The sequence below is a fragment of the Sphaerodactylus townsendi genome, linkage group LG04 (assembly GCF_021028975.2).
Source record: "Sphaerodactylus townsendi isolate TG3544 linkage group LG04, MPM_Stown_v2.3, whole genome shotgun sequence".
NCBI classification, from domain to species: domain Eukaryota; kingdom Metazoa; phylum Chordata; class Lepidosauria; order Squamata; family Sphaerodactylidae; genus Sphaerodactylus; species Sphaerodactylus townsendi.
In genome coordinates, this window is record NC_059428.1 from 142,473,040 (window position 1) to 142,500,241 (window position 27,202).

The 27,202-nt window shown below is 48.8% G+C and overlaps 1 protein-coding gene across 3 annotated transcripts; it reads right to left on the reverse strand.

Annotated features, from left to right (window-relative positions):
- Positions 1–191: 191 nt before the first annotated feature.
- ABAT (4-aminobutyrate aminotransferase) lies at positions 192–27,202 on the reverse strand. 3 transcript variants are annotated; one of them, XM_048493809.1, is made up of 16 exons: positions 27,074–27,202; positions 17,015–17,143; positions 14,843–14,940; positions 14,427–14,456; positions 13,337–13,454; positions 12,190–12,239; positions 10,197–10,277; positions 9,479–9,571; positions 8,649–8,711; positions 8,043–8,106; positions 6,809–6,957; positions 5,959–6,096; positions 5,292–5,459; positions 4,447–4,593; positions 3,420–3,531; positions 192–3,013 (listed from the first exon to the last, which is right to left on the reverse strand). In XM_048493809.1, the coding sequence occupies exons 2-16, from the start codon at positions 17,082–17,084 to the stop codon at positions 2,892–2,894; spliced, it is 1,503 nt and encodes a 500-aa protein (XP_048349766.1). In that variant the 5' UTR covers positions 17,085–17,143; positions 27,074–27,202; the 3' UTR covers positions 192–2,891. The 3 variants fall into 3 exon arrangements, with proteins under 3 accessions (XP_048349766.1, XP_048349764.1, XP_048349765.1); XM_048493807.1 differs by lacking the exon at positions 27,074–27,202 and adding an exon at positions 26,960–26,999; XM_048493808.1 differs by lacking the exon at positions 27,074–27,202 and adding an exon at positions 21,586–21,722.

A 27,202-nucleotide genomic window follows, 5' to 3' on the forward strand; every position in this document is an offset into this window, starting at 1 on the left:
TAGGTGTGTGGGAGGGGTGCCTTTCCATTCCCCCCAAGGAATGCGGTCACACACATCAATGACATCGCACAGTATCAGGCTGCGCGATTCCATCAGCATGTACTGCTGGCCTCTGCAATTGATTTGCTGCTACTGTTCCTTTCCCATTTCACCACAATAACCCACAGCAACGCGTGGCCGGGTACTGCTAGTTCAGCTATAAATATTTTTATTTTAAGAATACAGATTAACACAAGGAAACTTATCTCATGGATCCATGGGACATGGCTATTGGTTAAACATAAAGGTCGGTTACGTGTCGGCTTTATGCATGGATTTGGCACAGTCAACAGGTTGTAAACAAAATTATTACTTTTAGAATAGAATTAGACGCTGCAGAGGCAAAGCCTCTACCATGCTGTGGTAACCTTTAGGGTGTGTATGCCGGTTCACAGTTAAGATTTCCATAAAAATTACTGCTAAAAAAAGCACGCTGAGAAGTGTTTATACCCTCCCCCACCCCGCACAAATATCCCAAAACAGAGTGTGGCAAAAGTCTTGGTTACCAGACCTTGGATTTGGTTACGGAAAAAGGGTTGATAGAAATGGGAATCCCCTCAACTGCATGGTATTTTGAAGGAACCAGGATTCCCCCAGTTGGCAGCAGATGTGAACCTCTTTTCCCACGCCTGAAGCTTGGGAAAAATGGGACGGAGATGAAACTGGGACTACCCCAGTTGATCTGAAAATGCTGAACGATAGTTCAAATAGATTGATGGCTCGGAAGGCCAGAGTGTCATACAGGTACCAGCAAATGCTGAGAACTCCCAACTATTCCCAGTGCATCAAGGAGGCTTGGAACTTTTGTGCATGTTTGTGCCCTGCCCCCGTCCCCTGCAACATACAACAACAACAACAAAAAATCTGGGCATCCCAGAGAGCATCCCAGAAGACATAAACCAAAATGAGAGGGGGAAAACAGTTGGCCGGCTGATTTGAAGCACTTGGCGAAGTATCGCTGCGGGGCACTTTGCTCATGCTCAAGTAGCTGAGCGGTGATCGGTCCTGCTTAGGTGCATGCGGGCAAATAGCTACTTTGGGATGGGGTGTTTTGGGCCGATGCCCCCGGCGTTCAGCACCACGGGCCTCTGGATTAACCACCGCACAGCGACAAGAAAATGCTGCAGTTGCAGAGTCCAGGGGATAAACACTGAGTTAATCGAGTGTGAAAAAAGAGGGCAACGGGCGGCGCCGAGAACCAAATCTGGCCATCTGCCGCTTGATAGTCTCTTCCGTTTTGATGTTGTGTTGGGGAACATCAGGGAGACGGGACACATCAACAATTTGGAGGAAGGGCGGCTTGTTTCTTTTTACGTTACTGCTCTAAAACTTTTCTCCCCACCCCTTCAGCCAAAGCTGACATGAAGGGAAAGAGACAGCAATGGATGCTAGCAGTTGGGGTAGGTGGGAAGCATCAGGGTGGGGGCATAAAAGGCACAATAAGAAACAGTTCTGTCTGGTCCAGTCTGCTCTATACCTATGCTCGCCCCCCCCCTCCACAAGAAGCAACTGTAGGAAAGTAGTGTCGAGCGGGGCGGGACTGAACGTTTTCTTAAACTCACACAGTTGCTTTCTCTTCCCCGGTCCCTATCAAAGACAACCCTTTCTGCTTAGCAGAAAACCTCTTCGCAAACCAACAAACAAACATCTTCGCACTCACAAACTCTGGTGCTTCTTCCTTTCTTCTGGGTACCAAAACTGGCATCGGAAAGAAGACCCATACGTATACTTTGATCACGGCACAGCAAATTGTTAAGTCAGACCTTGCAAGGCCTTGGAAACATGTGGTCATCCCTATTTTTCCACCTCAAATGATTGGGTTGGGCAAACCCCTGGCAGGCGACGGCCCACAAGTAGACACCTGAGAAACATTAGGTACTGCTCAGGGAATCTGTTTGGCTCCAGCCACGGAGTCAAGATGGGGCCGCTCTGCACCTATGTCTGGTCCCACTCAGGGTTGTTCACTGAGAAAGGAATCGCACACAACTGCCCAAAAGGACACGTTTGCTTGTGGGTGGTTTGGGAAAGGGAAGAGCAGCACGTTCAGGGCGGCACCTCCACAGCAGAGAAGAGGCCGAGTGTGCCAAAGATCCCACACTCGTTCCTGGCTCACCTCTCGGTCGAAAAGACAGCCAATCTGGGCCAACCCTCATCTGAGGCTGGATCGAGGCTCCCGAGGCTGACAGAGATCCCGAACGCTTCCCCTCCGATTTGCACTCCCAGGGGGGTAAGGGGTGAGGTGCGCGGGTGGCTTTTACACTGCGCTGCTCAATCCTCCCACCTCAATTTACAAAATGTCGTAGCAAAAACTGGCGGCTGCAGATAAATGGAAACGCTACAGAAAGGGGTGTGGAAATGGCAGCTTCTGGGCAAGCCCCAATCCAAGCTGGGAGCGATGGCCCTTCTCCCAAAGCGACAACTGGTGTGCCAGGAGTTGTAGGGCTGTGAAAACACTGGTGTTCCTTCAAACATGCCGCCCACAGCCTTGAAGTTTTTGTGTGTATTTTAAAGAGATTCTAAAGAAGATGCCCTGCCCAAACCCCCCCCCCCCCCCCCGCCTTAAAATCTGGCAAGGGCTGAATCATGGAAGGGTGAGCAGCCACGGTCTGTTTGAACTCCCCTACCTGGAACTCAGAACACCTGCAAGAAACCCCAGAAATGCCATCAGTGTCCACAGTTCTGGTCCGAAACAGCTCGGATTGGCATCAAGCATGGGGGCAATGACTGTAAAAAAACCTCCTGTTAGTGAAAATAGAGATATAAATGTGTGTGTATATATATATATGATTTTAAATAAACTAATTCTCAGACTCTGTGGGATTTGGGCTTGCGTGGTGCAAGGCGGGACTCTGTTACTTGAAGTCTGCCAAGATATCGCTGAAGATGTTCAGGAAGAGATGTGCATGATGGTCTCGGAAGACCAAGGTGGGTCGGAAACGGATCGATCGGTCGCCGCTGCCTCCCAAAACGACACCTGAGGGCAGAGAAGGTACAAAGGAGATATTTTCACCCCCTCTCCCAGGCAAATCGCCCAGTGCAAAGTTCGAGGGTCGCCTTAAGTCAGCACACACCCACACACAGTCTGCGGACTTCACATTAAAAACACACCAATGTTCTCGGCCATGGCAATTCCAAATTGTCAGTCTGAACAAATTAGGTCCCTGTTGTCCCTCGCAAAATCAGCAGTGCTGGAATAAATTATGCAGAGAAAACAACCACCATGGAATAAATTGCGTAGTGACTTTGCCTGGAAAATCCCTGTACATCAAAGGACTTGGCTTGTCACGGTGCAAAATACTAACTTTTATTATCATTTTTTACTGGCATGCAGCCCTAAGCACCATGTGGAATGGCTCCCGCTACAACTAACAGCACCTTACCTTTGTTTCTGGCTAATAATATGAGCTTGTTCCTTATGGCGTCGTTTGGAGAGTCAAAGGAACAGAACGTCCCCCGTCCTCGTGCCCTGCTGATCAGGTGAGGGTAGCGATCCTAGAAAGGGAGAGAATTTATTATTAATGCTCAAGTTTGAAAGGAGACAAGGCGAGGATCAGGATGTTACCCGCTGCTGTTGGCTTTCCCGACAAAAGAACCAAAACCTCTCCCAGGGGAAAATGGAGATGGACAGCACACTGGCCAAGATCTGGCAAAATGGTTTCAATGTCAGAGTTAAAAATAAACCATCACCCTATGGTTCCGGTACTGATGAAAAGCAAACTGTTGTATCAACCAAGAAAATGGTGCTTTCCTGGTACCATGCCAGATCATTAGAAAACGGATTGATTTGCGCCCTGCTAGTTCGGGAAGATAGTGTTTCATTTGTACCACGTTGTGGCGAGGGTGGGACAAAACATACAGGGATTCACAGAGGGTTTGTAGCATTCTACTCTGCTCACACCTTAAAGAAGAAGAGTTTGGATTTATACCCCACATTTCTCTCCTGTGAGGAGACTCAAGGTGGCTTACAAGCTCCTTTCCCTCCCCACCCACAACAGACACCTTGTGAGGTAGGTGGGGCTGAGAGAGTCCTGAGAGAACTGGGACTAGCCCAAGATCACCCAGCAGGAATGTAGGAGTGCAGAAACACTTCTGGTTCACCAGATAAGCCTTTGTCACTCAGGTGGAGGAGTGGGGAATCAAACCCGGTTCTCCAGGTTAGAATCCACCTGCTCTTAACCGCAACACCACGATGGCTCTCTTAAGGAAAGCTTCTTCTGTTTTTGGCAGCGGTGTTGAGGGCTGCCACTGAACGTGGATCGGAGCGTATGCTGAGATATCTATCAAATATTTTTTACTCCACGCCATGTAACTATTTAACTTTCGTCATTGCTCAAGGCAGCTTTTCTCTTTCCCATGCTCACAAGATTCCCGAGCCGCTCCAGATGAGACCTGCCGATGGGTTCCTACCTGTAAATCTAGCAGCCCTGCCAAGAGAGCCTTCCCCGCGTGGACGGCGTTGCTTAGGAGATCTTCTCTTTTAATAACGTTCATGACTTCTGCTAGCAGGAGGTTCTTGGAGGGATCCCCGAGCCATGTGTTAAAAATCCGATACGGCTACGTCGCAGATGGACAGAAGAAGAAGAGTTTGGATTTATATCCCCCCTGTAAAAGGTTTACAATCTCCTTTTCCTTTGCCGCCCCTGCCCCCAAAACACCCTGTGAGGTGAGTGGGGCTGAGAGAGCTTTGAAGAACTGCGACTAGCCCAAGGTCACCCAGCCGGCATCTGTTGGAGTGCACAAGCTAATCTGGTTCACCAGGTAAGCCTCCACAGCTCAGGTGGCAGAGCGGGGAATCAAACCCTGTTCTCCAGATTAGAGCGAACCTGCTCTTAACCACTACACCACGCTGGCTCTCAGCCCATACCCAGAGACCTTTCCTCTATCTTATAAGGTCACATCCCCTAAAACTCAAGCCCAGTGCTAAAAGAGGGATTCTGGGAATGACTCCCAGCAACTTCCATAACCAAATGAACCCTGAAAAGAGCCTCAGAAGATATGATCCCTGAGGAATCCGAACTCAGGCTTCCAACATTTCATTTTCAAGATTGCCATGAGGGCTAGAAACGTACGCAAACAAACACATCCACATGAAAGCAAAGATGATCAGGACTATATAATGTGCCCAAGATCTGTTCACGCTTAGCACAACTGAAGGAGTTGTGTAGTCCTGGCTGGAAGGATGGCAGGCCATTCAAACATTAATTCCTCCAGTGCCTGTGTGTTATCATAGCCACAGAACCCAGCAGGCTTACAGCATTGGGCCGGAATTCCTCCTTGTGGAAAAACCCGCCCGTCATCATCTTCTTACTGAAGCTCAGCACGTCAGCCGGGTCTTCTAGGCCCCAGTGTTCGTGGGCCCAGAATTTGCCAGTGCAGCCACCGCCCGTCTGGACCTCGTCCACCAGGAAACCACAGCCGTGCTGTTCAAAGAGATTGGGGGAAAGCGAGTTTGGATCGAGCCAAGAGATCGGGACACAGCAGGAGAGACTGGAGCCTCCTGATTTCCACCTTGGCCGTGAATGAAAAACAGAGAGGCATGGGATCGTAGAGTTGGAAGGGGCCATACAGGCCATCTAGTCCAACTCCCTGCTCAATGCAGGATCAGGTTAGAGACTGAAGACTGAGTGAGCAGAGGAAGACCGAGGAAGCCAGGATTTTGAATCCAACTTCTGGAGCAAGCTTTGGGCAAACCAAACTCTTTCAGTCTCCACTTCCAATCTACAAAATGGGAATGGCAGGTGACAGGAGCACGTGCAACCCTGCACAGTCTCTGGAAATTCTAACCGCACAGGGCAGGGTCTGATGGCTAAGGGGCGGTGCCTCGTGGATCAGGAGGCAGAGATTGATAGGCTAAACAACAACATGGGTTTCCTCCTCCACCCCAAAGGGTTCCCACTTGTAAACGTCACCTGGACCAACCTTTCGGGTAATGTCCCTCAACTTTCGGAAGAAGTCATCCGAGGCGTGGTTGTCTCCCCCTTCCGACTGAATCGGTTCTACAATGATTCCAGCGACCACTTTTTTCTTTTTCCTGTATTTGACAATCAAATCTTCCACCTGTACATGGACAGAGTTGATAAAACAATGTTTTCCTCGCTGTCAGTCAACTTCATTTAGAAGAAAAACCAAGAGAACATATAGGTCTTCTGCGTGCCAAATGAATGCCATACTGGGGGTGTCGGATTGTGCCCTTTAAGAACAATGCTGTTAATAAAAATACAGAGAAGGTTGTGGATGTCAAATTATCAATGCAGACAAAGCTAAAGGGATGAATTTGCACAGGCCGTTTGGAGCTACACAATTCTTCTTTGATTACGATGACAGCCTGTAAGGAGACACAAAGGGGCTTACAATCTCCTTTCCCTTTGCCGCCCCTGCCCCCAAAACACCCTGTGAGGTGAGTGGGGCTGAGAGCTTCAAAGAACTGCGACTAGCCCAAGGTCACCCAGCTAGCATCTGTTGGAGTGCCCAAGCTAACCGGGTTCACCAGGTAAGCCTCCACAGCTGAAGTGGCAGAGTGGGGAATCAAACCCAGTGCTCCAGATTAGAGTGCACTAAGCGACTGCTGCTCTCTATACAGTTCTGGAAAGTGTGCATAGTGTTTACTCATGCATGGCTGCAGAATCAGAACTTTGAATGAAGGCACAGGTTGTTGTCCCGGGATGTGGGAGAAAGGGGCTTCTCACGATGAGTCAGGGGGGTAGGATGGGGGGGGGGGAAGGGCTAACAGTCCTCTTTCAGGGGACCTCAACACTAAGCTCTCTCTCACCTCCTCCAAACAACGGGCCTCTTCCTGCTTGTTCTCTTTTACAAACTCCTCCAGGGGGTACTTGAGTTTCGGAAATGGAGCGATGGGCCAGTCAAATGAAGGGATGTCCAGCTTGTGGATGGCTTTCGAGTGGGTGGCGGCCAAGCAGCCTATGCAGAGAAGGGGGGAAACACACCCGATCGAGAGGGTATCCCGCCTCCCTTACTTGCACTTGCCATCACGCATGCCGAACCGGCTTAAAGCCAGATTGAGTTACAGAATCCTGAACCGCGCAAAAGGATAGGGCTGCAGAGTCCTGAGGAGGCAGAGAGATTGTTCCAATTCAGGTGGCAGGTAGACAGATAGCGTTTTTTACATCTACAAAAGCCTCAGTCTCCCCAGGCAGAAAGCTAGCAGATCAGAAAGGGAGCCTTCTTGGGTAGCTACCCTGGGTAGCTTTTCTTGTGTTGTTGGGGATCTTTCCCCCTTTTTCACAGAGGAGAGCCTTCCAACGCAGTACGTTCCACCTGCAGAGGAAGTCTGTTCATGCAGTACCAGGACATAGAATCATAAAGTCGGGAGAGACCCCAAGGACTATCAAGTCCAACCCCCTGCCATGCAGGAACACACAATCACAGCACACCTGACAGATGGCCACCCAGCCTCTCTTTAGAAACCCTCCGAGGTAGTGCATTCCACCATCGAACAGCCCTTACTGTCAGGAAGTTTTTCCTGATGTTTAGGGGGAATCTCTTTTCTTGCACCTTGAGCCCATTAGTCCTGGTCCTAGTCTCTGGGGCCACAGAAAACAAACAAGTCTCTGGGGCTACAGAAAACTCCTGGTCCTAGTCTCTGGGGCCGCAGAAAACAAGAAAACTAGTCTCACCAGCATGACATCCCTTCCAATATCTAAACAGGGCTACCATGTCACCTCTTCACCTTCTCTTCACCAAACTAAACATCCCCAGCTCCCTAAGTCTCTTCTCATAGGGCATGGATTCCAGACCTTTGACCATCTTGGACCCGTTCCAGCTTGTCACATCCTGATTCATGCATCAATCTGGCCTTTGGCAGGTTTCATCCAAGCTTGTGTTGCATCATGCATTTGTGCAATGGCCGAGTCACGAATTGCATTTTCAGACCATACATAAGGGGAGGGCGGCTACTTGGAACGATTAAGGAGCCCCGCCCATTCCAGCTGGATGAACCTGGCTCACCCGCAACCCGAGACCAAAAATGTTAATTTCCCCCTTACCCATAGTTCTCCCGTGAAATCCACCCATAAAGGACAGCATGCTATAGTCTGGACAACCTGGAGGCTGAAATTTTAAAAAAAACGGGGAAATCAATATTGTACAGTTATGCTTGGTGTCCGCCAGGTGGCAGAATAGTCTTTTCTTCTCTCCCCCCCCCCTCCGCCTGCCATGAAGCTGGATTATGTAAACCAGATGGGAGGGGGGCTTTCCCACAATTGCGGAGGCCAGCTTCCAACATTTCCCCCCAAAATAAGGCTCCTTGGCAGTGGTGGGATCCAAACATTTTAATAACAGGTTCCGATGGTGGTGGGATTCAAATAGTGGCGCCGCCACACACACGCACCTCCAGTCCCTATTGGGCAGGGAGGTTGCTTTAGTAACCCCTTCTCAGCACTCAGAAATATTGCTTTAGTAACCCCTTCTCAGCACTGGGGGTGGGGGTGTGGGTGTGGGTGTGGGTGTGTGTGTCTGGTGGGCAACAGGGTGCTTCGCATACACAGAAAACTCTTTCAGAAGCAGAGTCATGACCCCTTCCCCTTTCCATACTTTTAAAAATCTCTAGTAATTTCAAAGCCCAGCTCTGCCAGGAGCAAAGGGCAGCTCACCTGGTTGATCATGCATGTCTCCAGCTCTTCCTTGGTAACGCTGTTGCGGCCCCGTTCTTTGTTCTGGAAGAAACACACAAACAAAGGAAGTGAGAGGTTTCCCTCTGAACGTTTTGGAGAGGTTCGCTCCAGTGCTGTGAAACATGAGTGTCGTAACACTGTTTGGAAGACAGTGACTATGGGAGAAGGAGAAGACACACAGAGAACCCCTGGGATAGAGGCCTAGCAAGTCAAGTCACGGCTGCTGTTATCTGGGAGTCTGCAGGCAGAGGCTGGGATGCACCAGCTCTAGATTTCTGCCAGCGAGCAGGAGGCAGTGATGGCCTCACAAAGACCTTTGGAGATCTTCAACCTCGAGGATAAGCCTCTTTCAAGAGAAGAGCAACCACCTACACATGATGTACCTGTACGCAGGTCTCACGTACATTGAAGCAATCAGGTGGCCAGAAAGCTACATGTGTGGGGGATCTGCACATGCATAGATTCCACGCCAACATTAGGGCATGTAAGAGCTGGAAGTGCGCTCATGTGCTGCGAAGTTATGCCAGAAAGTTGCAGTGGGGGGAAAAAAAAGATGAACAGTGAACATAGGAAGCTGCTTCCTCCTGGCCTTTGGTCCATTCAGTGGACCAATGTCTGCCCCAAGCAGCACAGTGGCTGTCTCCTGGCACTTTCCTTTGCTGCCCAAAGATCTTGTGAACCACAAAGCTTGGTAATTGAAACAGGGACGTGTCATGTGCAAAACCGTCCTCCATGCTTCAGAAGTGCAGGCACACTTCTAGAAGAACCCATTTCAGAGTAACGGGAGAATCCGAGCAGTTCCTACTCACCCTGTACCACATGAAGATGGTTTTAAAGGCGTTTTCGTTAGAGCAAGAGCCGCACGACATGGTCACCACCTGGGACATGCCCTTAGGAGCCACCTGTAAACAAACAGGGGGGAGAGGAAAAAATGTCGGCTTGCCAGTGCTGCAATAGCTCAGCAAGGAGCGGTCAGACCTATTGAAGTTATCTTTGTAATGGCCTACTGTGAATTTTCCCAGTTAGTGGACCACAGTTGGCCTTGGGGGAAACAGCTGAGGATTTCAATTTCAATCCAATGTATTGGATTTCATAGGCTTCCCCATCCCCTCCCACAGGATCCCGCTGGCCCTTTGAGCTGTGATCAGTCGTGACGGAGTCCGTTGCCAGAAGACCCAAAATATCCTGGCAACTCCATCCCACGCCAGGGCCCCACCTCTGCCTGCCAGTCGGCATGACAGGTGGCGAGAAAGGACCAGAATGCCCGGACAGGAGAAGCTCATTTACATACTTCCTTTATGCCTCGCCTTTCTCCCCAAAGCAGCTCACATTGTTCTCTTCTCCTCCATTTTATCCGCACAACAACCTTGCGTGGTAGGTTAGATGCCAGTTCACGCTGCAGCCTCCCAGGTCCAACACTCTAACCTCTGCTCTGCACGGGGCTTTCGGCCACGAACCAAGCAATGGGCTGCCAGATCACTTGCTTTGGGTCTTTTCTAGCAATGCTCCCCCCCGCAGGAAACTTACTGTCAGCAACGAGTCCTTCAGCCTTTCCGCAAAGTTTTCAGGGGGCAGAATCCCCAGGGCAGGCCGGTTGATGAAAGTGCTCTGAAAAAGAAAGGAAAGTCCACTGTGAAAGTTGAGAGTCCGTGGGAAAACATGGCGGTGAAGTTCCCATGTTAGTTTCATTTCACTCATTTCATTTATTCAGTTTATACCCCACCCTCCCCCGTAGGGCTCATGGTGGCGAACAACAAGCAAATAACATCCAACACTAATCGAATATCAAAACAGCAAATAGCAAAACAGCAGAATCAGTAAACATATCCCCAAATATCAAATATCAAAAAAGCAAGGACATCAGTAGTCATGACATTACAGTACAACATTTCATAACACAATAGCAGAATAACATCATAGCATCACAGCATAATAACAGATCATCGCATCTTAAACATAATAATATAACATAATAATATAACATCATAGACAACAGGAAATGGCCCCAACTGTGCCATCGCCGCATGCAAACCACCCCTACCAAACTATCCCCACTAACTCACCTACCAGCTCAAGCAAAAAACAACAACTGTGCCCTTTGGGACCCACAACAGATCATATAAAGGGCAACTAACTACTAAAGGCAATCAAACCACCTACAAAACAAACTGCCACCTCGGCTAGAAAAAACGACAAGATTTACAAAAGGGAGAGACTACAGAGTTAAAACTACAAAAGATACAACTACAAACTACAAAGGAGAAAAGATTACAAAAGAGGACTGACTACAGGAACCACAAAACTACATACTCCCATCCCCAAAACTTTTGAATGCCATAGGATCCCCTCGCTACGGGCTAAGGGCCAGACCACTCGCTTGATCCTCAGCCTTTGAAAAGTTCTCTTAAGGCTCTGGTAGCTGCACAGAGTGCCCACTCCTTTGGAACAGGACTTCATTGTAGGTGGGTGGGGAAGGTTTAAACCCTTAACTTCACCCCACTCCCATTTTGAAGAAGAAGAAGAAGAAGAAGAAGAAGAAGAAGAAGAAGAAGAAGAAGAAGAAGAAGAAGAAGAAGAAGAAGAAGAAGAAGAAGAAGAAGAAGAAGAAGAAGAAGAAGAAGAAGAAGAAGAAGAAGAAGAAGAAGAAGAAGAGTTGGATTTATATCCCCCCTTTCTCTCCTGTAAGGAGACTCAAAGGGGCTGATAAAATCCTTTCCCTTCCCCCCCCCACACAACAAACACCCTGTGAGGTAGGTGGGGCTGAGAGAGCTCCGAAGAACTGTGACTAGCCCAAGGTCACCCAGCTGGCATGTGTTGGAGTGCACAGGCTAATCTGAATTCCCCAGATAAGCCTCCACAGCTCAGGCAGCAGAGCTGGGAATCAAACCTGGTTCCTCCAGAGTGCACCCGCTCTTAACCACTACGCCACTGTTGCTCCCCAGTTCAGGCCCGACAATCTCTCTTTGTTTTTGGTCTAATGTCTGAAGTTCTTCGGTTCAACCTTGAGATTGGCCGGTCTGCCACCAGTAATGTATAAACCTCACTTGCAGTGACTAGGAGTACCCCACTTCTATCTACAACATTTCCACGCAATAATATTCGTGGTAATGCTGGCCCTGGAAAAGACTCTGCGGCTTACAAAGATACTGTCATCTCAGGAACTCTGGCCAAGTGCCTTGCCGCAAATAGCCACAGTCCCCTGATCCTTGGGCTACTACCTCTCAGGTAAATATCCCTGTGCAAAAAAACCAGCACAGCTAAGCAAAGGAAGGGGGCAGCATGTCACTGTCTGGTTAGGGGTCGAAAAGGAGAGATTCCAGATAGCCTACTTCCTAGAGTCAACAGCTGGGGTGTTTTCTTCTAGGGGAAAAAAACCACTGCTTTTCCTCAAACCGGAGAGGAACAGAGGCATTGTTCCGTGTCTGGCAATGTTCCAAAGGATACACGAATCGGGAATATTAAAAAGTTTTCCCACATGTGAGCGAATTTGCACGGCTGACTTTGAAACGAAGCAGCTTACCAGATTCTGGGGCTGTTGGAGGAGCTTGATCAAAGACGGGTGGCTGTAACCTGGAACAGGAGAAGAGGAAATGCTCTCACCTGCTTCTAGCAGGCCCCGTTTGTGCGGCTTTTGCAAGCAATGAGAGATTTAGGGGACATCAAAATGTCCTGGGTGGTTGTTTTTTTTTTTTTTTGGGGGGGGGGGGTTAGGAAAGAGGAAGGACCGGAAGAATGATGGAGTGCCTGAGAAATGTGGCAGTTCTTCATATTCTACAGCTGCTGTATTCACCCCAAGCTGTTGAAATACGTTCCATTGTACCAAAAACAGCTCAGCCAACCTTGTGGTCTTCAAAATAACCACCCCAGCAAAAGAACTTCTGTTGTTTTTTTATCTGGGGGGAGTGGTCTTACACGGCAGCTAATGTACGGCTGGGCACTCTTCCAACAGCTTTGTTTCCTTAAACAAGTCAAATGTGAAGACGCATGAACGAGCAAATTAAAAACTCAGTCCGGTCAGTAAGAATGCTTGTGAGCTTTAAGAACATAAGAAGATAAGAAAGAGCCTTGCTGGATCAGACCAGAGTCCATCTAGTCCAGCACTCTGCTACTCGCAGTGGTCCACCAGGTGCCTAGGGGAGCTCACAGGCAGGAGGTGAAAGCAATGGCCTTCTGCTGCTGCTCCCGCTCCCGAGCACCTGGTCTGCTAAGGCATTTGCAATCTCAGATCAAGGAGGATCAAGGTTGGTAGCCATAGATCGACTTCTCCTCCATCAATCTGTCCATGCCCCTTTTAAAGCTCTCCAGGTTAGTGGCTATCACCACCTCCTGTGGCAGCATATTCCAAACACCAACCACGCATTGTGTGAAGAAATGTTTTCTTTGATTAGTCCTAATTCTTCCCCCCCAGCATTTTCAATGTATGCCCCCCGGTTCTAGTGTTGTGAGAAAGAGAGAAAAATTTCTCTGAAAAATTTCTCTCTTCTCCAAACTTTCTGTGACATCACGTTACAACAATAATTGATCGCACTTTATCTGCACGCTGCTTGTTTCAAACCATCTTTACAGCCAGCTAAGCGGACCGCCCTCGCGGCATCTCGTGAAAGGGAATCCCGCCCGTGGAGAGAATCTGCAAACGGCCACGGGAGCACCGCCTCTCGGAGCCTTACCTATCGGGATGGAAGAGATCTGAGAGTAGAGATCCAACATCCGGTTCCCATCCACGTCAACGAGGTAATTCCCTCGGCTCTCCTCATAGTTACAAAAAAAGTGGACCGCTTCCGCATTCTGGAAGGCAGGAGGAAGGAAGGCCATTTGTTTATAGTCTGCATAGAATGACGCTGGGCTTGGGAAAGACTAATTCCAGGTTTAAGGGACCAGGGAGATGGTGGCAGGCTGGTGAATCTGTGTTTTTCTGTCCCTGCCCCGCCAGGTCTAGTGACAACACAAACTTTTTGCCTGGTAGTGCTTTAACTGGTCCATAATGTGGCTGTCCAACAACGGTTACTGCCAGGAACACATGTTGGCCATTTCAAAACAGCAACACGAGTGTCCAAAGTTTAGACAAGGGGCTGGCTAAGACCCTCAAAGCCCTTTGTGATCTGGGACCCACATCTTTGAAAGGCTGTCTCCTTCCGTGTGTCTTGTGTGCCAACTGCGGTATACAAGAGACAAAGAAGGAGAAGCCCTGTCCTACATTGACATCAGCCAGGGGCTTTTCCAGCATGGCTCTGCGGGAGGGGCTTCCTGAAGATTTGAGGGGGACCACTCCGTGAAGATCTTCAGGCCCTTGGAGAAGATTTGAATGGCAGGCATATTTTAAGGGAAGAAGGTATTTGGGGTCTGTCACTTCATTCTAGCTAAGCTACTGCTGTCAGCCGCCTTGAAGAATGGCAGGGTAGCATAAATAAACAAGTTCAGAAGAAGGTGTTTAGCACAAAGGTATCCAGGGTGGGAATCTCTCAGGGTGGGAATCTCTCTGAGCCCTTCAGGGGAGGGCGGTTTATTATTATTATTATTATTATTATTATTATTATTATTATTATTATTATTATTATTATTATTATTATTATTATTATTATTATTATTATTATTATTAATAATAATAATAATAATAATAATAATAATAATAATAATAATAATAATAATTGACTCCTCCCTCCCCAAGAAAGGTTGGTTTGCATAACTGACTTCTGTTCTTACAGAGCTCCATAAGGTTATAGCTTCCCCCCCTCCCCCCCAGCTAAGCAAAAACCTTACCTGGATCCCATTCAACTGTTTCATTAGTTCCTAGAAAGGAAAGGAAAGGAAAAACTAATCAGAAATGCAACTTGCCAACATTCTGACTTCCCTGGGTAGATCAAATAGCCAGTAGTTTGACAGGCAGAGGAGTTGAGTGAGGTGATCTATGAAGGTCTTCTAGATTGTTATTTTAATTTTATAGCAGAGCTGCATTTTACATGTATTGTTTTAATGCTGTAAGCCGCCTTAGCTCCAGCAGAACTGCAATGCATGTACATAGCCCTGCCTGCCTTGAATACGTGATGAGAAACAATCCTTTTACTGGGACTGTTGAAGTTTTCTAGGATCATCACCATGGCTAGCCTTAGGAAGACTAAAAAAAATTGGAGAGAGGTGGGCTGGGAAGATGGACGACCTCGATGTTATCAATTTACCCTGGATTTGGGGCCGGGGACTTCAGTCTTCATGAGAGGCCCGTCATAGTCAAACTCTACGTCGATTTTGGCCGCAGCTTGGCTGATTCCTCTGTGTCCTGCAAAAAATATAAATGGACCGAGTTAAGATCCACCTTGGCCCTGCTCTGAACACCCGTGCTACTTGAAGTGAGACGGGAGGGCATCACACCATATTATCATGATTCATAAACGTTATCTGGTACAATGCATTGTCAAAGGCTTTCACGGCCGGACTCAACTGGTTGTTGTGGGCTTTCCGGGCTGTGTTTCCGTTTCGCCTGCATCTGTGGCTGGCATCCTTAGAGGTGTATCACAGAGAGAAGTGTGTTACTTCTGGACACGTGTGTCACAGTTATCTGGTACATTTCTAAAAAACTCGGTCTTTATCCAAGGAGTTTGAGGAGGTGTGGCTGGGTCCCCACTCTTCTGTTTCATTCTTACAACGACCCTGTCAGGTAGGTCTGGTTGAAAGAAAGGGCTGGCCCAATGCCACTCAAGGCAGAGCAGGGGTTTCTCCCCTCCTTTAATTTTATCTTCACACTCGTCCTTTGAAATGATTGGCCCAACTGAGTTTCAGAGTCATGTAGGGATTTGAGTCCACGTCTCTCCATCCTGGTTTAACCTGCCTTCGTGCAAGTGTTTCAAATGTGGTTCTGCAGTGCGTGCCCATCACACAGTAAAAACAATCCCTTCTCTAACCCTTCTCCCCGCTCCGTAAAGTTTAGTGACTAGTGAGAAACTAGACCTCTCCAAGAAGTCCGGCTTCCCAAACATTCTTGGCTGTTATTCCAACTAGAATCTGCAGGGTCCCGAGAGCAGCAGACCAAATTGACGGGAACGCGGTAGAATGTAAACACAGCAATTTCACAATCTTCTGGGCCTTATTTATAAAAAGCTGCCAGCGAAACCAAAGAAGCCCCAGAGAACCGACTAATTGCAGAAGGGGGCGGCTTCCAGGGAACCCTTCCCCCAACTCAGAGGAATTCAAAGGCCTCTTAAAGGCCAGAAGCGCTGAAAGCCAGGGGCCGGCCTGCTTGCCCATGTCTCCCGGGTTGCGTGGAGAAAAGTCGCAAGAATTCAAGCCCACAAAACCTGCAGTGTGTGCTGGAGGAAGCCAAGGAATCTTTCAGACTTGCAAATACATCTACAGAGGCAGAGAGCGGTCACTGCCAAGTGGCAAAGACCCCCTGGAGTTCATTCGTTGAACTTGTTTGTTGACTGCTTGGCAACCCAAGCATCGCTAAGCAGTTCTACGCTGGCCGTTTTTGCCCTACTCTCCCAGCAAGGTGCGATATGCCTTTCCTTTCCTTATTTCACCTTAACAACAACCCTGTGAGGAAAGTTGGGCTGAAAGACAGTAGCGGCCCTGACGTTGCACAGAGAGCTTAACTGCATTCAAACTCAGATATTTCAGCTTCTGGCCTGCCAGGCGAACCGTTACCTCTCTCCAAGGGCGGATCCAGAAGACCATTTAATAGAGTAATTCAACCTCTAGATACCCACCACAGTGCAAACTGTGTTCACATATGGCTACACTGGCACTCTATTTTAGGAGGGCAACCACAGTGGCAAAAGGTCTGGAATCCATGCCCTACAAGGAGAGACTTAGGAGCTGGGGATGTTTAGTTTGGTGAAGAGAAAGTTAAGAGGTGACATGATGGCCATGTTTAGAAGGGATGTCATGTTGGTGAGGGAGCAAGCTTGTTTTCTGCTGCTCCAGAGACTAGGACCAGGAATCATGGGTTCAAGGTGAAGGAAAAGAGATTCCACCTAAACATCAGGAAGAACTTCCTGACGGTCAGGGCTGTTCAACAGTGCAATGCACTACCTCGGAGGGTGGTGGAGTCTCCATCTTTGGAGGTTTTTAAAGAGAGGCTCGATGGCCATCTGTCAGGAGTGTGTTCCTGCATTGCAGGGGGTTGGACTTGAAGGCCCTTGGGGGTCACTTCCAACTCTATGATTCTAGGTGATGGAAGACCCCTCCCCCCCAAAAAAACATAAGCAATACTGGATGTGCAGGAGCGGTCTTTCAAGAAATCTGTCCCTCCCCATTTCTTTTCTCACCAAGGATTGCCTAATGTGGGAAACCCCAACTTTTGAAAACCACAGCCTGAGGTTAGGGAACCACAGAAACGCATATTGCCAACTGACCAGCTGCAAATATCCTGGAGTTCTGTTGCAGCAAACAAGTCAGATGTCGGTTGAGCAGCATCAACGCCATTCTATTCTTTGCTCTACGTTGGAAAAACAAGCACGGATCCTTCTGTCTCCGCCGATGACCTGAGGGAGGGAGGAGGGGAAGGGGGAGGGGAGAGAGAGAGAGAGAGAGAGAGAGAGGGAGAGAGAGAGAGAGAGAGAGAGAAACACAAATTCAGTCTCATCTCAGCTGGTCAGAGCACAGAAAGGATAGATTTCTGACTCCAGAGTTTGGGTGCGTTCCTTGGGGGGGGGGTGTTGTTTTGATTTAATAGGTTACTCTGTCTCACGATCCAGACTGCAACATAGAACATGAGCGTACAAAGTGAACAGATTCCAATACCAGGATTTACTCTCAAAAGATTCTCCTGGCTGTACCCTGGGAGCACTAAAAGTGGATCAGATTTTGAAGCAAAGGAGTTAAAACGTTACAGTCGTTTTATCTACAGACAGGCACCAAGCACTATGCCAGTTTTCTCTTTCTCCAGAAAGAGATCTAATGGGACACAGCTCTGAAACTAACACTGGAGCAGTTAGATGGCACGAGCAACCATTGGAAGCATTTCATAATACAGAGACAAGGCAATCCTTACAACAAACTTGCAAGGCAGGTTGGTATCACTAGCTCTCATCTTGCATGGAGGATTGAGCTGAGAGGACAGGTTTTGCCTCAGATTGAGATTTAAACCACAGGCTTTCTGGATCACAGCTTCCTCTCTTTGGCTACTAGTTGGACTAATACAAAGATCCACTGGTTGACCAGGGCAGAGGAACAACTCCAATACCAGGACTTGCCTGACAACTGAATCCATCCTCTGAGTGTCCAACTGCCCTGTCTAAAGGCCTGCACGTCACCTCCAAAAATCTGATTTTCTCCTCTCCCTATAAGGTCAGTATTGTGGAAATAAACCAGCCTTCCACCCTGCGAGGTTTTAGAGTTGAGCTCGACAATGTCAAAACTACAGGCTGCGCGTTCTAGAGAGAAACACACCATTTCCAATAAAGACAAAGCCTTTTTCTCTGTCCCCATCCCCAGCTGCTTTGTGATTTCAGCCGCTTGGCGCTGTTTTGGCGGTTACGTAAAGTTACCGCTTGATCCCTTTCCTTGGGGCACTGCCACCGTCACTCAACCGATGTGAAGATCACCTCCTTCCCACCCCTTTCTACGGCTGGTCAAGTCAAGGACGCCCGCAAATGAAAGGGACATCACTTACTGACTGGGGAGAAGGCCTGGGAAAATGGGGCCGGGAGTGAGTCTCTTGCAAGGGCATAAAGCAAACAAAATGACAGATTCAAAGAAGTGACCTCTGAAGTAAACCAAAAGAGCTTCTATCCCGCTCTTGTGTAACACTTCATCCCTTCCTCTTGGGCAGTCTAGGCAACTGTCGTTCGGTAGTTCTAAGAACATTCTCAGCACCTTCATTCAACTACAGCTCCCAAGATTCTCTGAGGGGAACCAGAGGCAATTAAACAGCTGTCAAAACAGATTTAAAAACAGCAGTGGCAGCACACCCTTAGACATAGAGTCATAGAGCTGGAAGAGACCCCAAGGGCCATCAAGTCCAGCCCCCTGCCATGCACAAAGACACAATCAAAGCACTCCTGACAGATGGCCATCCAGCCTCTCTTAAAAAACCTCCAAAGAAGGAGACTCCACCACCCTCTGAGGCAGTGCATTCCATTGTCAAACAGCCCTGACAGTCAGGATGTCTTGGTGGCATCTCTTTTCCTTCACCTTGAACCCATTACTCCTGGTCTCAGTCTCTGGAGCAGTAGAAAACAAGCTTGCTCCCTCACCAACATGACATCCCTTCAAATATCTAAACAGGGCTACCATGTCACCTCTTCACCTCTTAACCAAACTAAACATCCCCAGCTCCTTGAAGACATCTTGAGGACCAGCCTGGCTATTCACTGATCTGCCAAGAGATTAGGAGACATGCCCCCCTCCCCCCCTCGGAGACTTGGCTATGCTGTAGATGCTGGCTTTCCTTTTTTAATGTTTGTTTTATTTGGCTTCATAAAAGTATTGCAACCAACAGAGTTTGCACCGCACATGCGGTGAGCTGCAGTCTTCAGCTGCTAAGACGCTGCATGGTTACTTCTTCCCTTCCTGACTTGGATATGGAAGAATTCAAAACCGGCTGTGCTGATTTCCATTGTTTCTCTCTCAGGACTCCCAAACCAAGAATGAAGCTGAATCAAAACCTTTAGCCTCCGGTTGCTTCCACCCACCTTAGATAAATAATTTCATGTCAAAACTCAAAGGCAGCTTTTAGCGAAAAGGACTTTACAATTTCTGCAGGCTGCAGAGCGATAGTTATCTAGGAGCTATTAATTGACGTAACAGCCATTCGCCGCCAGACTTGGGGAGAGGCCGCTGGAAGCCCAAAAACCTCAGAAAGTTTCCTCCGGTTCCTTTGCAGAAACCCTGAATGGTCTTAGTTGTAATTGGCTGTCAAGGGAATCGAAGAGTAGAGTAACATCTGTCGAGCTCACTGGCCTTCCCCCACCATGACACAAAAGCGTTCTTTCCCCGGCTCATAGGCTCTCAGCAGTAAGCTTGCAAAGCAGGTCAAATCCAGTTCAGCTGAGGTTGGCAGGAATCAAACATGTGCTGACTCACAGACCACGCTGCGGTCCCTCCTCCTTTTGCAGCCCTGCGTACACAAGGACTCTTGCTTCATGTTAATCCACATCCGAGTACCTTCTGGCAGCTGCCTCAGGCCACGCAGCTTATTATGGGCTTTGCAACCTGGAGAATGTTGGTGATGAATTAGACCAACTCCTCCGATCTCCCAAAAGGGGCTGAGAAATTCACTGTCAGACCTTCGGGTCTGGAAATAACAAAGACTGTTGGATCGTTCCAAAGCTGTTTATTCCCGTGATGCATCGGGTACACAAGAAAAGAGAGATCCCCTTCCACCCCACACCAGATGGCTTTCCCCATTTTACACTTCAAAGCGAAACCAGTCCTGGGAACAGATCACACTTCCCTGTCGACAAGATTTTAGTGTCCGGGGGAACCCTGTGAAGAGAGGAAGAAGGGAGGCGCCAGGTATCCACAAGTTGCCGCAGTAAAGTCAACACCCCCCATGTCAGCCCCCCCTTTTCCTGCTGACAGGATCCATCCTGACATTCACAGGGACTTAATGCAGAAAATCAAGGGGAGATGGAGAGAGGTTTTCCCCCCCAACCTGGGGCTGAAATTGGGGCTCTGAGTTTGGGGGTGTGTGAGTCTGCCCAGCAGTGGGGTTTGTGAGAGAGTGATAGAACTGAACATGAGCCTTTCTATGTGTGGCTTTCTTGGCTATGTACAGGAGAATAGGCTCCTAAAAGGAACTGAATGTGTTTCTCTCCCCCTGCTTCAAACCTCATTAGGAACCAGCGTGGTGTAGTGGTTAAGAGCAGGTGCACTCTAATCTGGAGAACCGTGTTTGAGTCCCTGCTCTGCCGCTTGAGCAGTGGAGGCTTATCTGGTGAACCAGGTTAGCGTGTGAACTCCAACACATGCCAGCTGGGTGACCTTGGGCTAGTCATGGTTTTACGGAGCTCTCTCAGCCCCACCTACCTCACAGGGTGTTTGTTGTGGGGAGAGGAAGGGAAAGGAGATTGTCAGCCCCTTTGAGTCTCCTTACAGGAGAGAAAGGGGGGATATAAATCCAAACTCCTCCTCTTCTTCTACTACTCAAATGCTCCACCACCCCTCTCAGTTCAAACCAGAAGTACCAGAGTGTCTCCCGTTTCCATCTGGGGAAGATGCTTCAGGGAAATCACCAAAGCGTATCCCCATCTCACTAATAATAATAAGAGTTTGGATTTATACCCCACCTTTCTCTTCTATAGGGAGATTCAAGATGGCTTACAAGCTCATTTCACTTCTTCCCACAACAGAGGTAGGTTCTGAGAGAGTTCTGAGAGAACAGAGAGAGTTCTGAGAGAACTGTGACTAGCCCAAGGTGACTAGCCCAGCAGGAATGTAGGAGTGCGGAAACACATTTGGTTCACCAGATACGCCTCTGCCACTCAAGTGGAGGAGTGGGGAATCAAACCCGGTTCTCCAGATTAGAGTGCACCTGCTCTTAACCACTACATCACACTGGCTCTTAACAGTTTGGCCGTTACCCTTCCCGGGCAATTGCAAATCTATTCAAACATCTGGGAATATTTCATTTCCCAGGAGGCTTTAGATGACACAGGCCTGGAACACTGGGTTACGCTCCCCTTGCCAAACCTCATTCCACCTGTGGCTGTCCGTTCCCACCTCTTGGCACCATGTTCCCCATTACAAGATGGATTCGCATGTCCGAACAAGCCACACAATACAAAGAGCTCTGCCATCTGAATTCCCTTCTCCCCAGTCTTACGACAGGTCCAAGGAAAGAGATCCCAGGCCACTGAAATTCTGCACGCGCAATGCAACAGAACACAACGCAACAACCTCTCGTAAAGCACTGAGCCGATGCCCTGGCACTCCAGTGCAAAGCGAGCATGAATTCACTTGCCTGCGTGCTTGGCCCACTTACCTACACATGTGGAGGATCTGCCGCTGCAACTCTAGAGTAGCTGATCAGGAGCAACCGCAGCGCTCTTCTGAACTCACTGCAGGAGGAAAAGGAAGCAGCCCCACCTGCCCCTGGATGTGTTGCCATGGTACCCACGGCAGGCCGGGGATGTGAGCGGAGGGGACAAACAAATGAGCCCGAAAGGAGGGCAAACCACCATTACCCGGTTGCCGTGGAAACCAATGGAAGAAAGGGAGGGGGGCACCACCAAGCGAACAGAATTATTAGGCAGGAGGTAGCAGCTTAAGTCTGTTTGGTAACTCTACAGAAACTACAATCCAACTAGGAACACACACACAGCCTGAAAAACCCAGAAAAGAACAGCTATTTGGGACTATTCGGCATTTCACCACCGAAAATAAGCAGTGCTTTACATAATAAGGGTCCTGCAGCGAACAAGAGTGTTGGCCTTGGAAGACCCCCGGTTCAAATCCCTGCTTAACCACAACACTGGCCAGGTGGCCTTATGTCACTCTCCACCCCTCCCTACCAACTCTACCTTGCATGGGTGTCCTGAGCATCAAAAGGAAGAGAAGAGAGTGCACTAGCCTCATTCCTTAAGAGGAAGGATTGTGGGGGAAATGTGACAAGTTATTTGTCAGAAGGAATCACACAAGAATGAGCTCAGCACCTTTCCTCCACGGAACAGACCTGTCAAATCCAATCCGTGCTGTTTTACGAAGACCGGAGCCAAACTTCCCTTCTCCATTATTCAGGAATGCTCTTGGAAGCGAAGACGATGTTGGTTTCTTATCGTAAGCACAGTTAACTCTTTCTCTCAGTGCCGCAACTGAATCTGCAGCCTGCTTTTTTCTGATCCATATCCCACCCTTCCAAGTTTGCCCCTAAAACACCCAATAAATGAGAATCTAGTGACAAAAACCAAGATTAAAACCCCAGGCCTCGCAAGTCGATTCCTTCACAAGATTCTGAAAAGATGGAACTGTGCCCACAACTGTAATTCACTGGAAAGCTGTACACCTCTCGGTCTATAGGATTTGGGGAGAACACCAGGTGTCAGGGCACCCACAAAAGGTGGTCCCCAGACATTAGAAATCAAGACACAACTGGGAAGATGGGAAGAAACCTGAAATATCTTGGCTTGAGTGGCAGCATTTTGGGAAATGGGGTAGCAATGCAAGCACGCTGGACCAGACATAGTGCTGCGTTGCCAGGAGTTCTCATTCAAACATCCGGTGTAGGCATTTTGTCAAAAAGACAGGCTCATCTGCTGCAAATTTTTATCGAGTGCCGCAGAATTACTAGAGATCAAACACTGAACTCTAACCCCACCCCCCTTCTGCCGCAGTTGGCAACAGCAGCATTAATGAGTTCTGTGAAGGCCAAAGTGTCCTAGGCACACATGAGAGGTAGCCACAAAGCTCAATTAATAACCAGAATTATGTGGGTGGGGGCAGAGATCTGCCCGAGAAGAACTCACTGGTGACTTTTGAACGGGCTTAATGGCTTTCTCTAGCTGGCCACTGGGCTGTGAAAGAAATAACAAAGGAGGCCGAGCGTTATGAAACTCCACTGATTAATTATGAAAAATAAAACATGCTTATTGGAGTCTGTCCTAAATCTACTTCCCAACTATGTTTCCGGGTTCCCTTCCAGCAAAACAGGAGAATGAATTCTCCATCTCCTTTTTCTACCTCACGCGTAACTTTAACCATATCTACCCTGCCCTGACCCCAGGTTACCTCTTCGCTGCACAAGTTGCCAGGTTGTCTTTCCCCAAACTGAAAAGCTCCTTAGCTGCTCCTGGTAGGGAAAGCGCTCTAATCCTGCCTTCCTTTTAGTCGTCTTTTACTGGAACGGTTTCCAGGGACATCTTTTTTGAGACACGGCGTCCAAACTTGTACGCAGACTCCACACACGGACTCACCGTAGCTCTTAACGACACCTGCTGATTTATGTCCATTCCCGTCCTAAGTAATTCCTGACGAGGACTTTGCCTTTTCGCCACGGCTACGTACGGAGCCAATGTTTATGACTCCAGTTCCTCCTGCCAGGGTCCCGCCTCAAGGAAAGACTTTCCCTCTGACTCAAACCTGGCCATTTTGGAAAAAGATTCTCCCAGGTGGATGAGAACCTGCAACTTCCAAACCTGCCTGCTATCCCCCAGGGCTATGATTTCTTTGTCACCCTGCCCCGTACACCAATAAAAGCAAACAGAGAGATTTGGTGGAGTCTCCTTCTTTGGAGGCTTTTAAGCAGAGGTTGGATGAACATATGCCGGGAGTGCTTTGATTGTGTGTTCCTGCACTGCAGGGGGTTGGACTTGATGGCCTTGGGGTCTCTTCCAACTCTATGATTCTGTTTTCAGCAGGCAGAGTAAATTCTGCATTTTTCCTACAATTCTGCAGATTTGCAAACATACCACACTCAGATAGGGCTGTGCTTAAGCCCAACACTGCGCGTGGGGCAAAACCAGTCCCACACTCCCAATAACCAGAGTTCCTGGTAGCCATTCGGGAGTCTTGCCTACGCCATCTCACATTCACCACAACGACAAGCCTTTCTCTGCTAAGACAGTGATCATCTTATTGATTCTGATTCACAAAGATTGTCATCCTCAAGGAGGTCTCACCAAATCAGGTAGCGGTTCAAAAAATGGGTTTCCAAAGTCAGCTGACTGAGAATGTTCAGGTCCTCCGTGATCCTTTCACAACTCCTTACGTCTGTCCTTTAAAAAATCCTGTCTTTCTCCAAGGAGCTGAGGATGACATTCTGGGTTTTTCCTTCCTCTGCTCGATCTGCACAACAGCCTTGTGAAGTAGGTGCTCAGCAGACCCTAGGCCAACATTTGGATTGCTGTTCCTGGAAAGGGCTAGCAGCCAGGTGGCCCAACAAGCACCCAGTCCTATTCTGGATGAAACAGCTGTAACAGGATGGCTTCCTGGTATTTACATCCTCTCCAGAGAGAGAGAGCTGCTTGCAAAACCTGATCTCATTTGGCTGGAAATCTATTTTGCATGTGGTCTGACAGCCGCCTTCAGGGAAATCTATTTTGCATGTGGTTGGTCAGCAGCCTGCAGGGTACCAGCACCCGACGGAGATTACATTTCGGTCACCCAGCCGGGACAGTGGAAAAGTCTCTTGTTGTGTCTGGCGTCTACGTTGATCTCGCCTTTTAGGAATCCTGGCAAAGAGCCGGGCTTGCGTGCTCAGAGGGAGGGAAAGGAGGGCTAGGAGATATGGTGTGCTAAACAGGAAATGTTTTTAATCCAGAGACTAATAGTGAAGTTGGCCAGATCTGAGGATACTTAAATCTGGTGACTGGGGCTGTGAACAGGCAGGGCAAATCTTGAACCCGAAAGGGGCCCCAGGTAGCCGAAGTTTCATCCCGTTCAGCCCAGCACAAACCAGACCCACTTTTAAGTGACTAAATCTCTTTAAGCAGCTCACTGGCTTCCAGAGAAAACTCATTACATTTAGCCCAATATTAAGGTTTAAGGGCTGGTTCGTCTGACTTAGATTCATAGTAGAAGATCACAGACAGGTCCACAATTAATTGCCAAACACATCCTCAGGTACACACTATGCTGGATCAGAGCGGATGTGTAGGGCTGGGGTAACTCTCGGCATCCCCCGAACCTCAAATCTATTTTCTAGCCTCTGGTTTCATTTGACTTTTGGATAAAGAGAGCTGGGCCCGAAACCCTCCATTCAGCCACAAAGTTGAACGACTTAGGATGTGTCACCATCTCTCCACTCTTCCTTACATAACAGGGTTGTGAACGCGGCAGACACCTTTGATGCCTGGCCTCTTCGGGTTTGAGACAGAAAAGCTTTATAATTACAAAGGGAAGAATTAACTTAAGAAGGGAGTCTGAAGGTTTCACAAACTGTGACTGGCCAATGCAGCCAAGTCTTGAGCACTCCTCCCCGCCCCCCCTTGGCGTTGATTTTCCATTTCTTACGACAGCATGAAAACTGGGGAGGAAAATTAAGTGCTCCTTTTGACTGCAAGCCCCGTTATCAATCAACAAAAGCATTCGACGATTAATCGAGCTTGCAGCTCGAGTCTTGGCAGAGATCTGTCACAATATTTGTTGCGAGTGAGGGATGCTGGAAGAAGGCCAAGGGAAATGGCAAAATCTCTCTGGCAAAGCTGCCCCTGAGCTAAAGACCTGTTCTGGGCCTGATGGGAGCCCTCTGTTCCTTCCTGGGGTCACCGGAGGATGCTGGAAAGGACAGGGCTGCAGCCAGACGAACCTAACAGAATGGTGCAGAAGGGCTTAGCAAGAGAAATGGGGCGCCTTCAGAATGGGCCCAGTCAATACAGAGTGGCAGAGAACGGGGAGAGACAGAACTCTTGGAAACAGGAAGACCCTTTAAAATGGGATAGAGGCTTGTTTTGAGAGCCAGTGTGGTGTAGTGGTTAAGAGCAGGTACACTCTAATCTGGAGGAACCGGGTTTGATTCCCAGCTCTGCCACTTGAGCTGTGGAGGCTTATCTGGGGAATTCAGATCAGCCTGTGCACTCCCACACATGCCAGCTGGGTGACCTTGGGCTAGTCACAGCTCTACAGAGCTCTCTCAGCACCACCTACCTCACAGGGTGTTTGTTGTGGGGAAGGGAAGGAGATTGTAAGCCCCTTGGAGTCTCCTTACAGGACAGGAAGGGAGGGGTATAAATCTAAACTCTTCTTTTTCTTCTTTGGGGAGAGGGTAGGCAGATGAGCAATTATGTGGATTCGCAACAGACCTTGGGGAGAGAGGAGAAGAATTATGGGGAAACCTCAAAACATCCCACCTCAGTTATGTGTGTGGGGTGGAGGGATGGGACAGCATGGTTTGTTTGGAGAAACCTGAGTTCAGATACCAGGTCATCCACAAGCCTCATTGGGGGACATTCCCACTGTTTAACCTACCTCACAGGATTGTGGTGCAGGAAGGGGGGGGGAAGAATCTTCCCTGTGGTCTCTGGGGGAAGGACAGAGCATTGAACTGAAAAATTACCTTGAAAAATGAAGGATTCTCTCCCCCCCCCCCCCAGTAGAAACATTGGAGAGCTTGGGTTACCTAGACAGAAACAGGAGGGAGGGGGATTTTCCAGAAAGAACCAAAAAAGCAAAGTGAGGAAACATTTGGAGCCCCCCTCCCCAAAAACTGAGTGTCTGTGTGTGGGGGTTGGGGAGGGGGCAGTGGAGATTTCGGGAAGGCCTCTGCAGAAACCTCTGGCTGGAGCTTTGTGAAATAAGGTGGGGGGGATAATAAAGAAACTGGGGGGGGGACAAGGTTAGAAAGGGTGAAAGGGGAGATGGCTGCACCTCTCCCACCTCCCAAGAATAAAGTCAGCAGATTAGGCAGATGTATAAAAGCTCACCTTTCTGCTCAAATGTCAGTTTCATCTCCGCATCACTATTCTCCAGGCAGAACCAGCCGCAACTGGCCGCCCTTCAGCGCACAAACTGCCCCCCGCCCGCCGTTCCCCACTCACCCCTGCCAGGAAACCTCCACTGTCCTCCCAGGCCAGGGGCCCTCGGTCAGTCCAGCTGCCAGCTTCGCTGCGGCCTCCTGCCCACCCTGGGTACCCGGGCTCACAGCTGGCTCGCTCCGCCGAACGCGT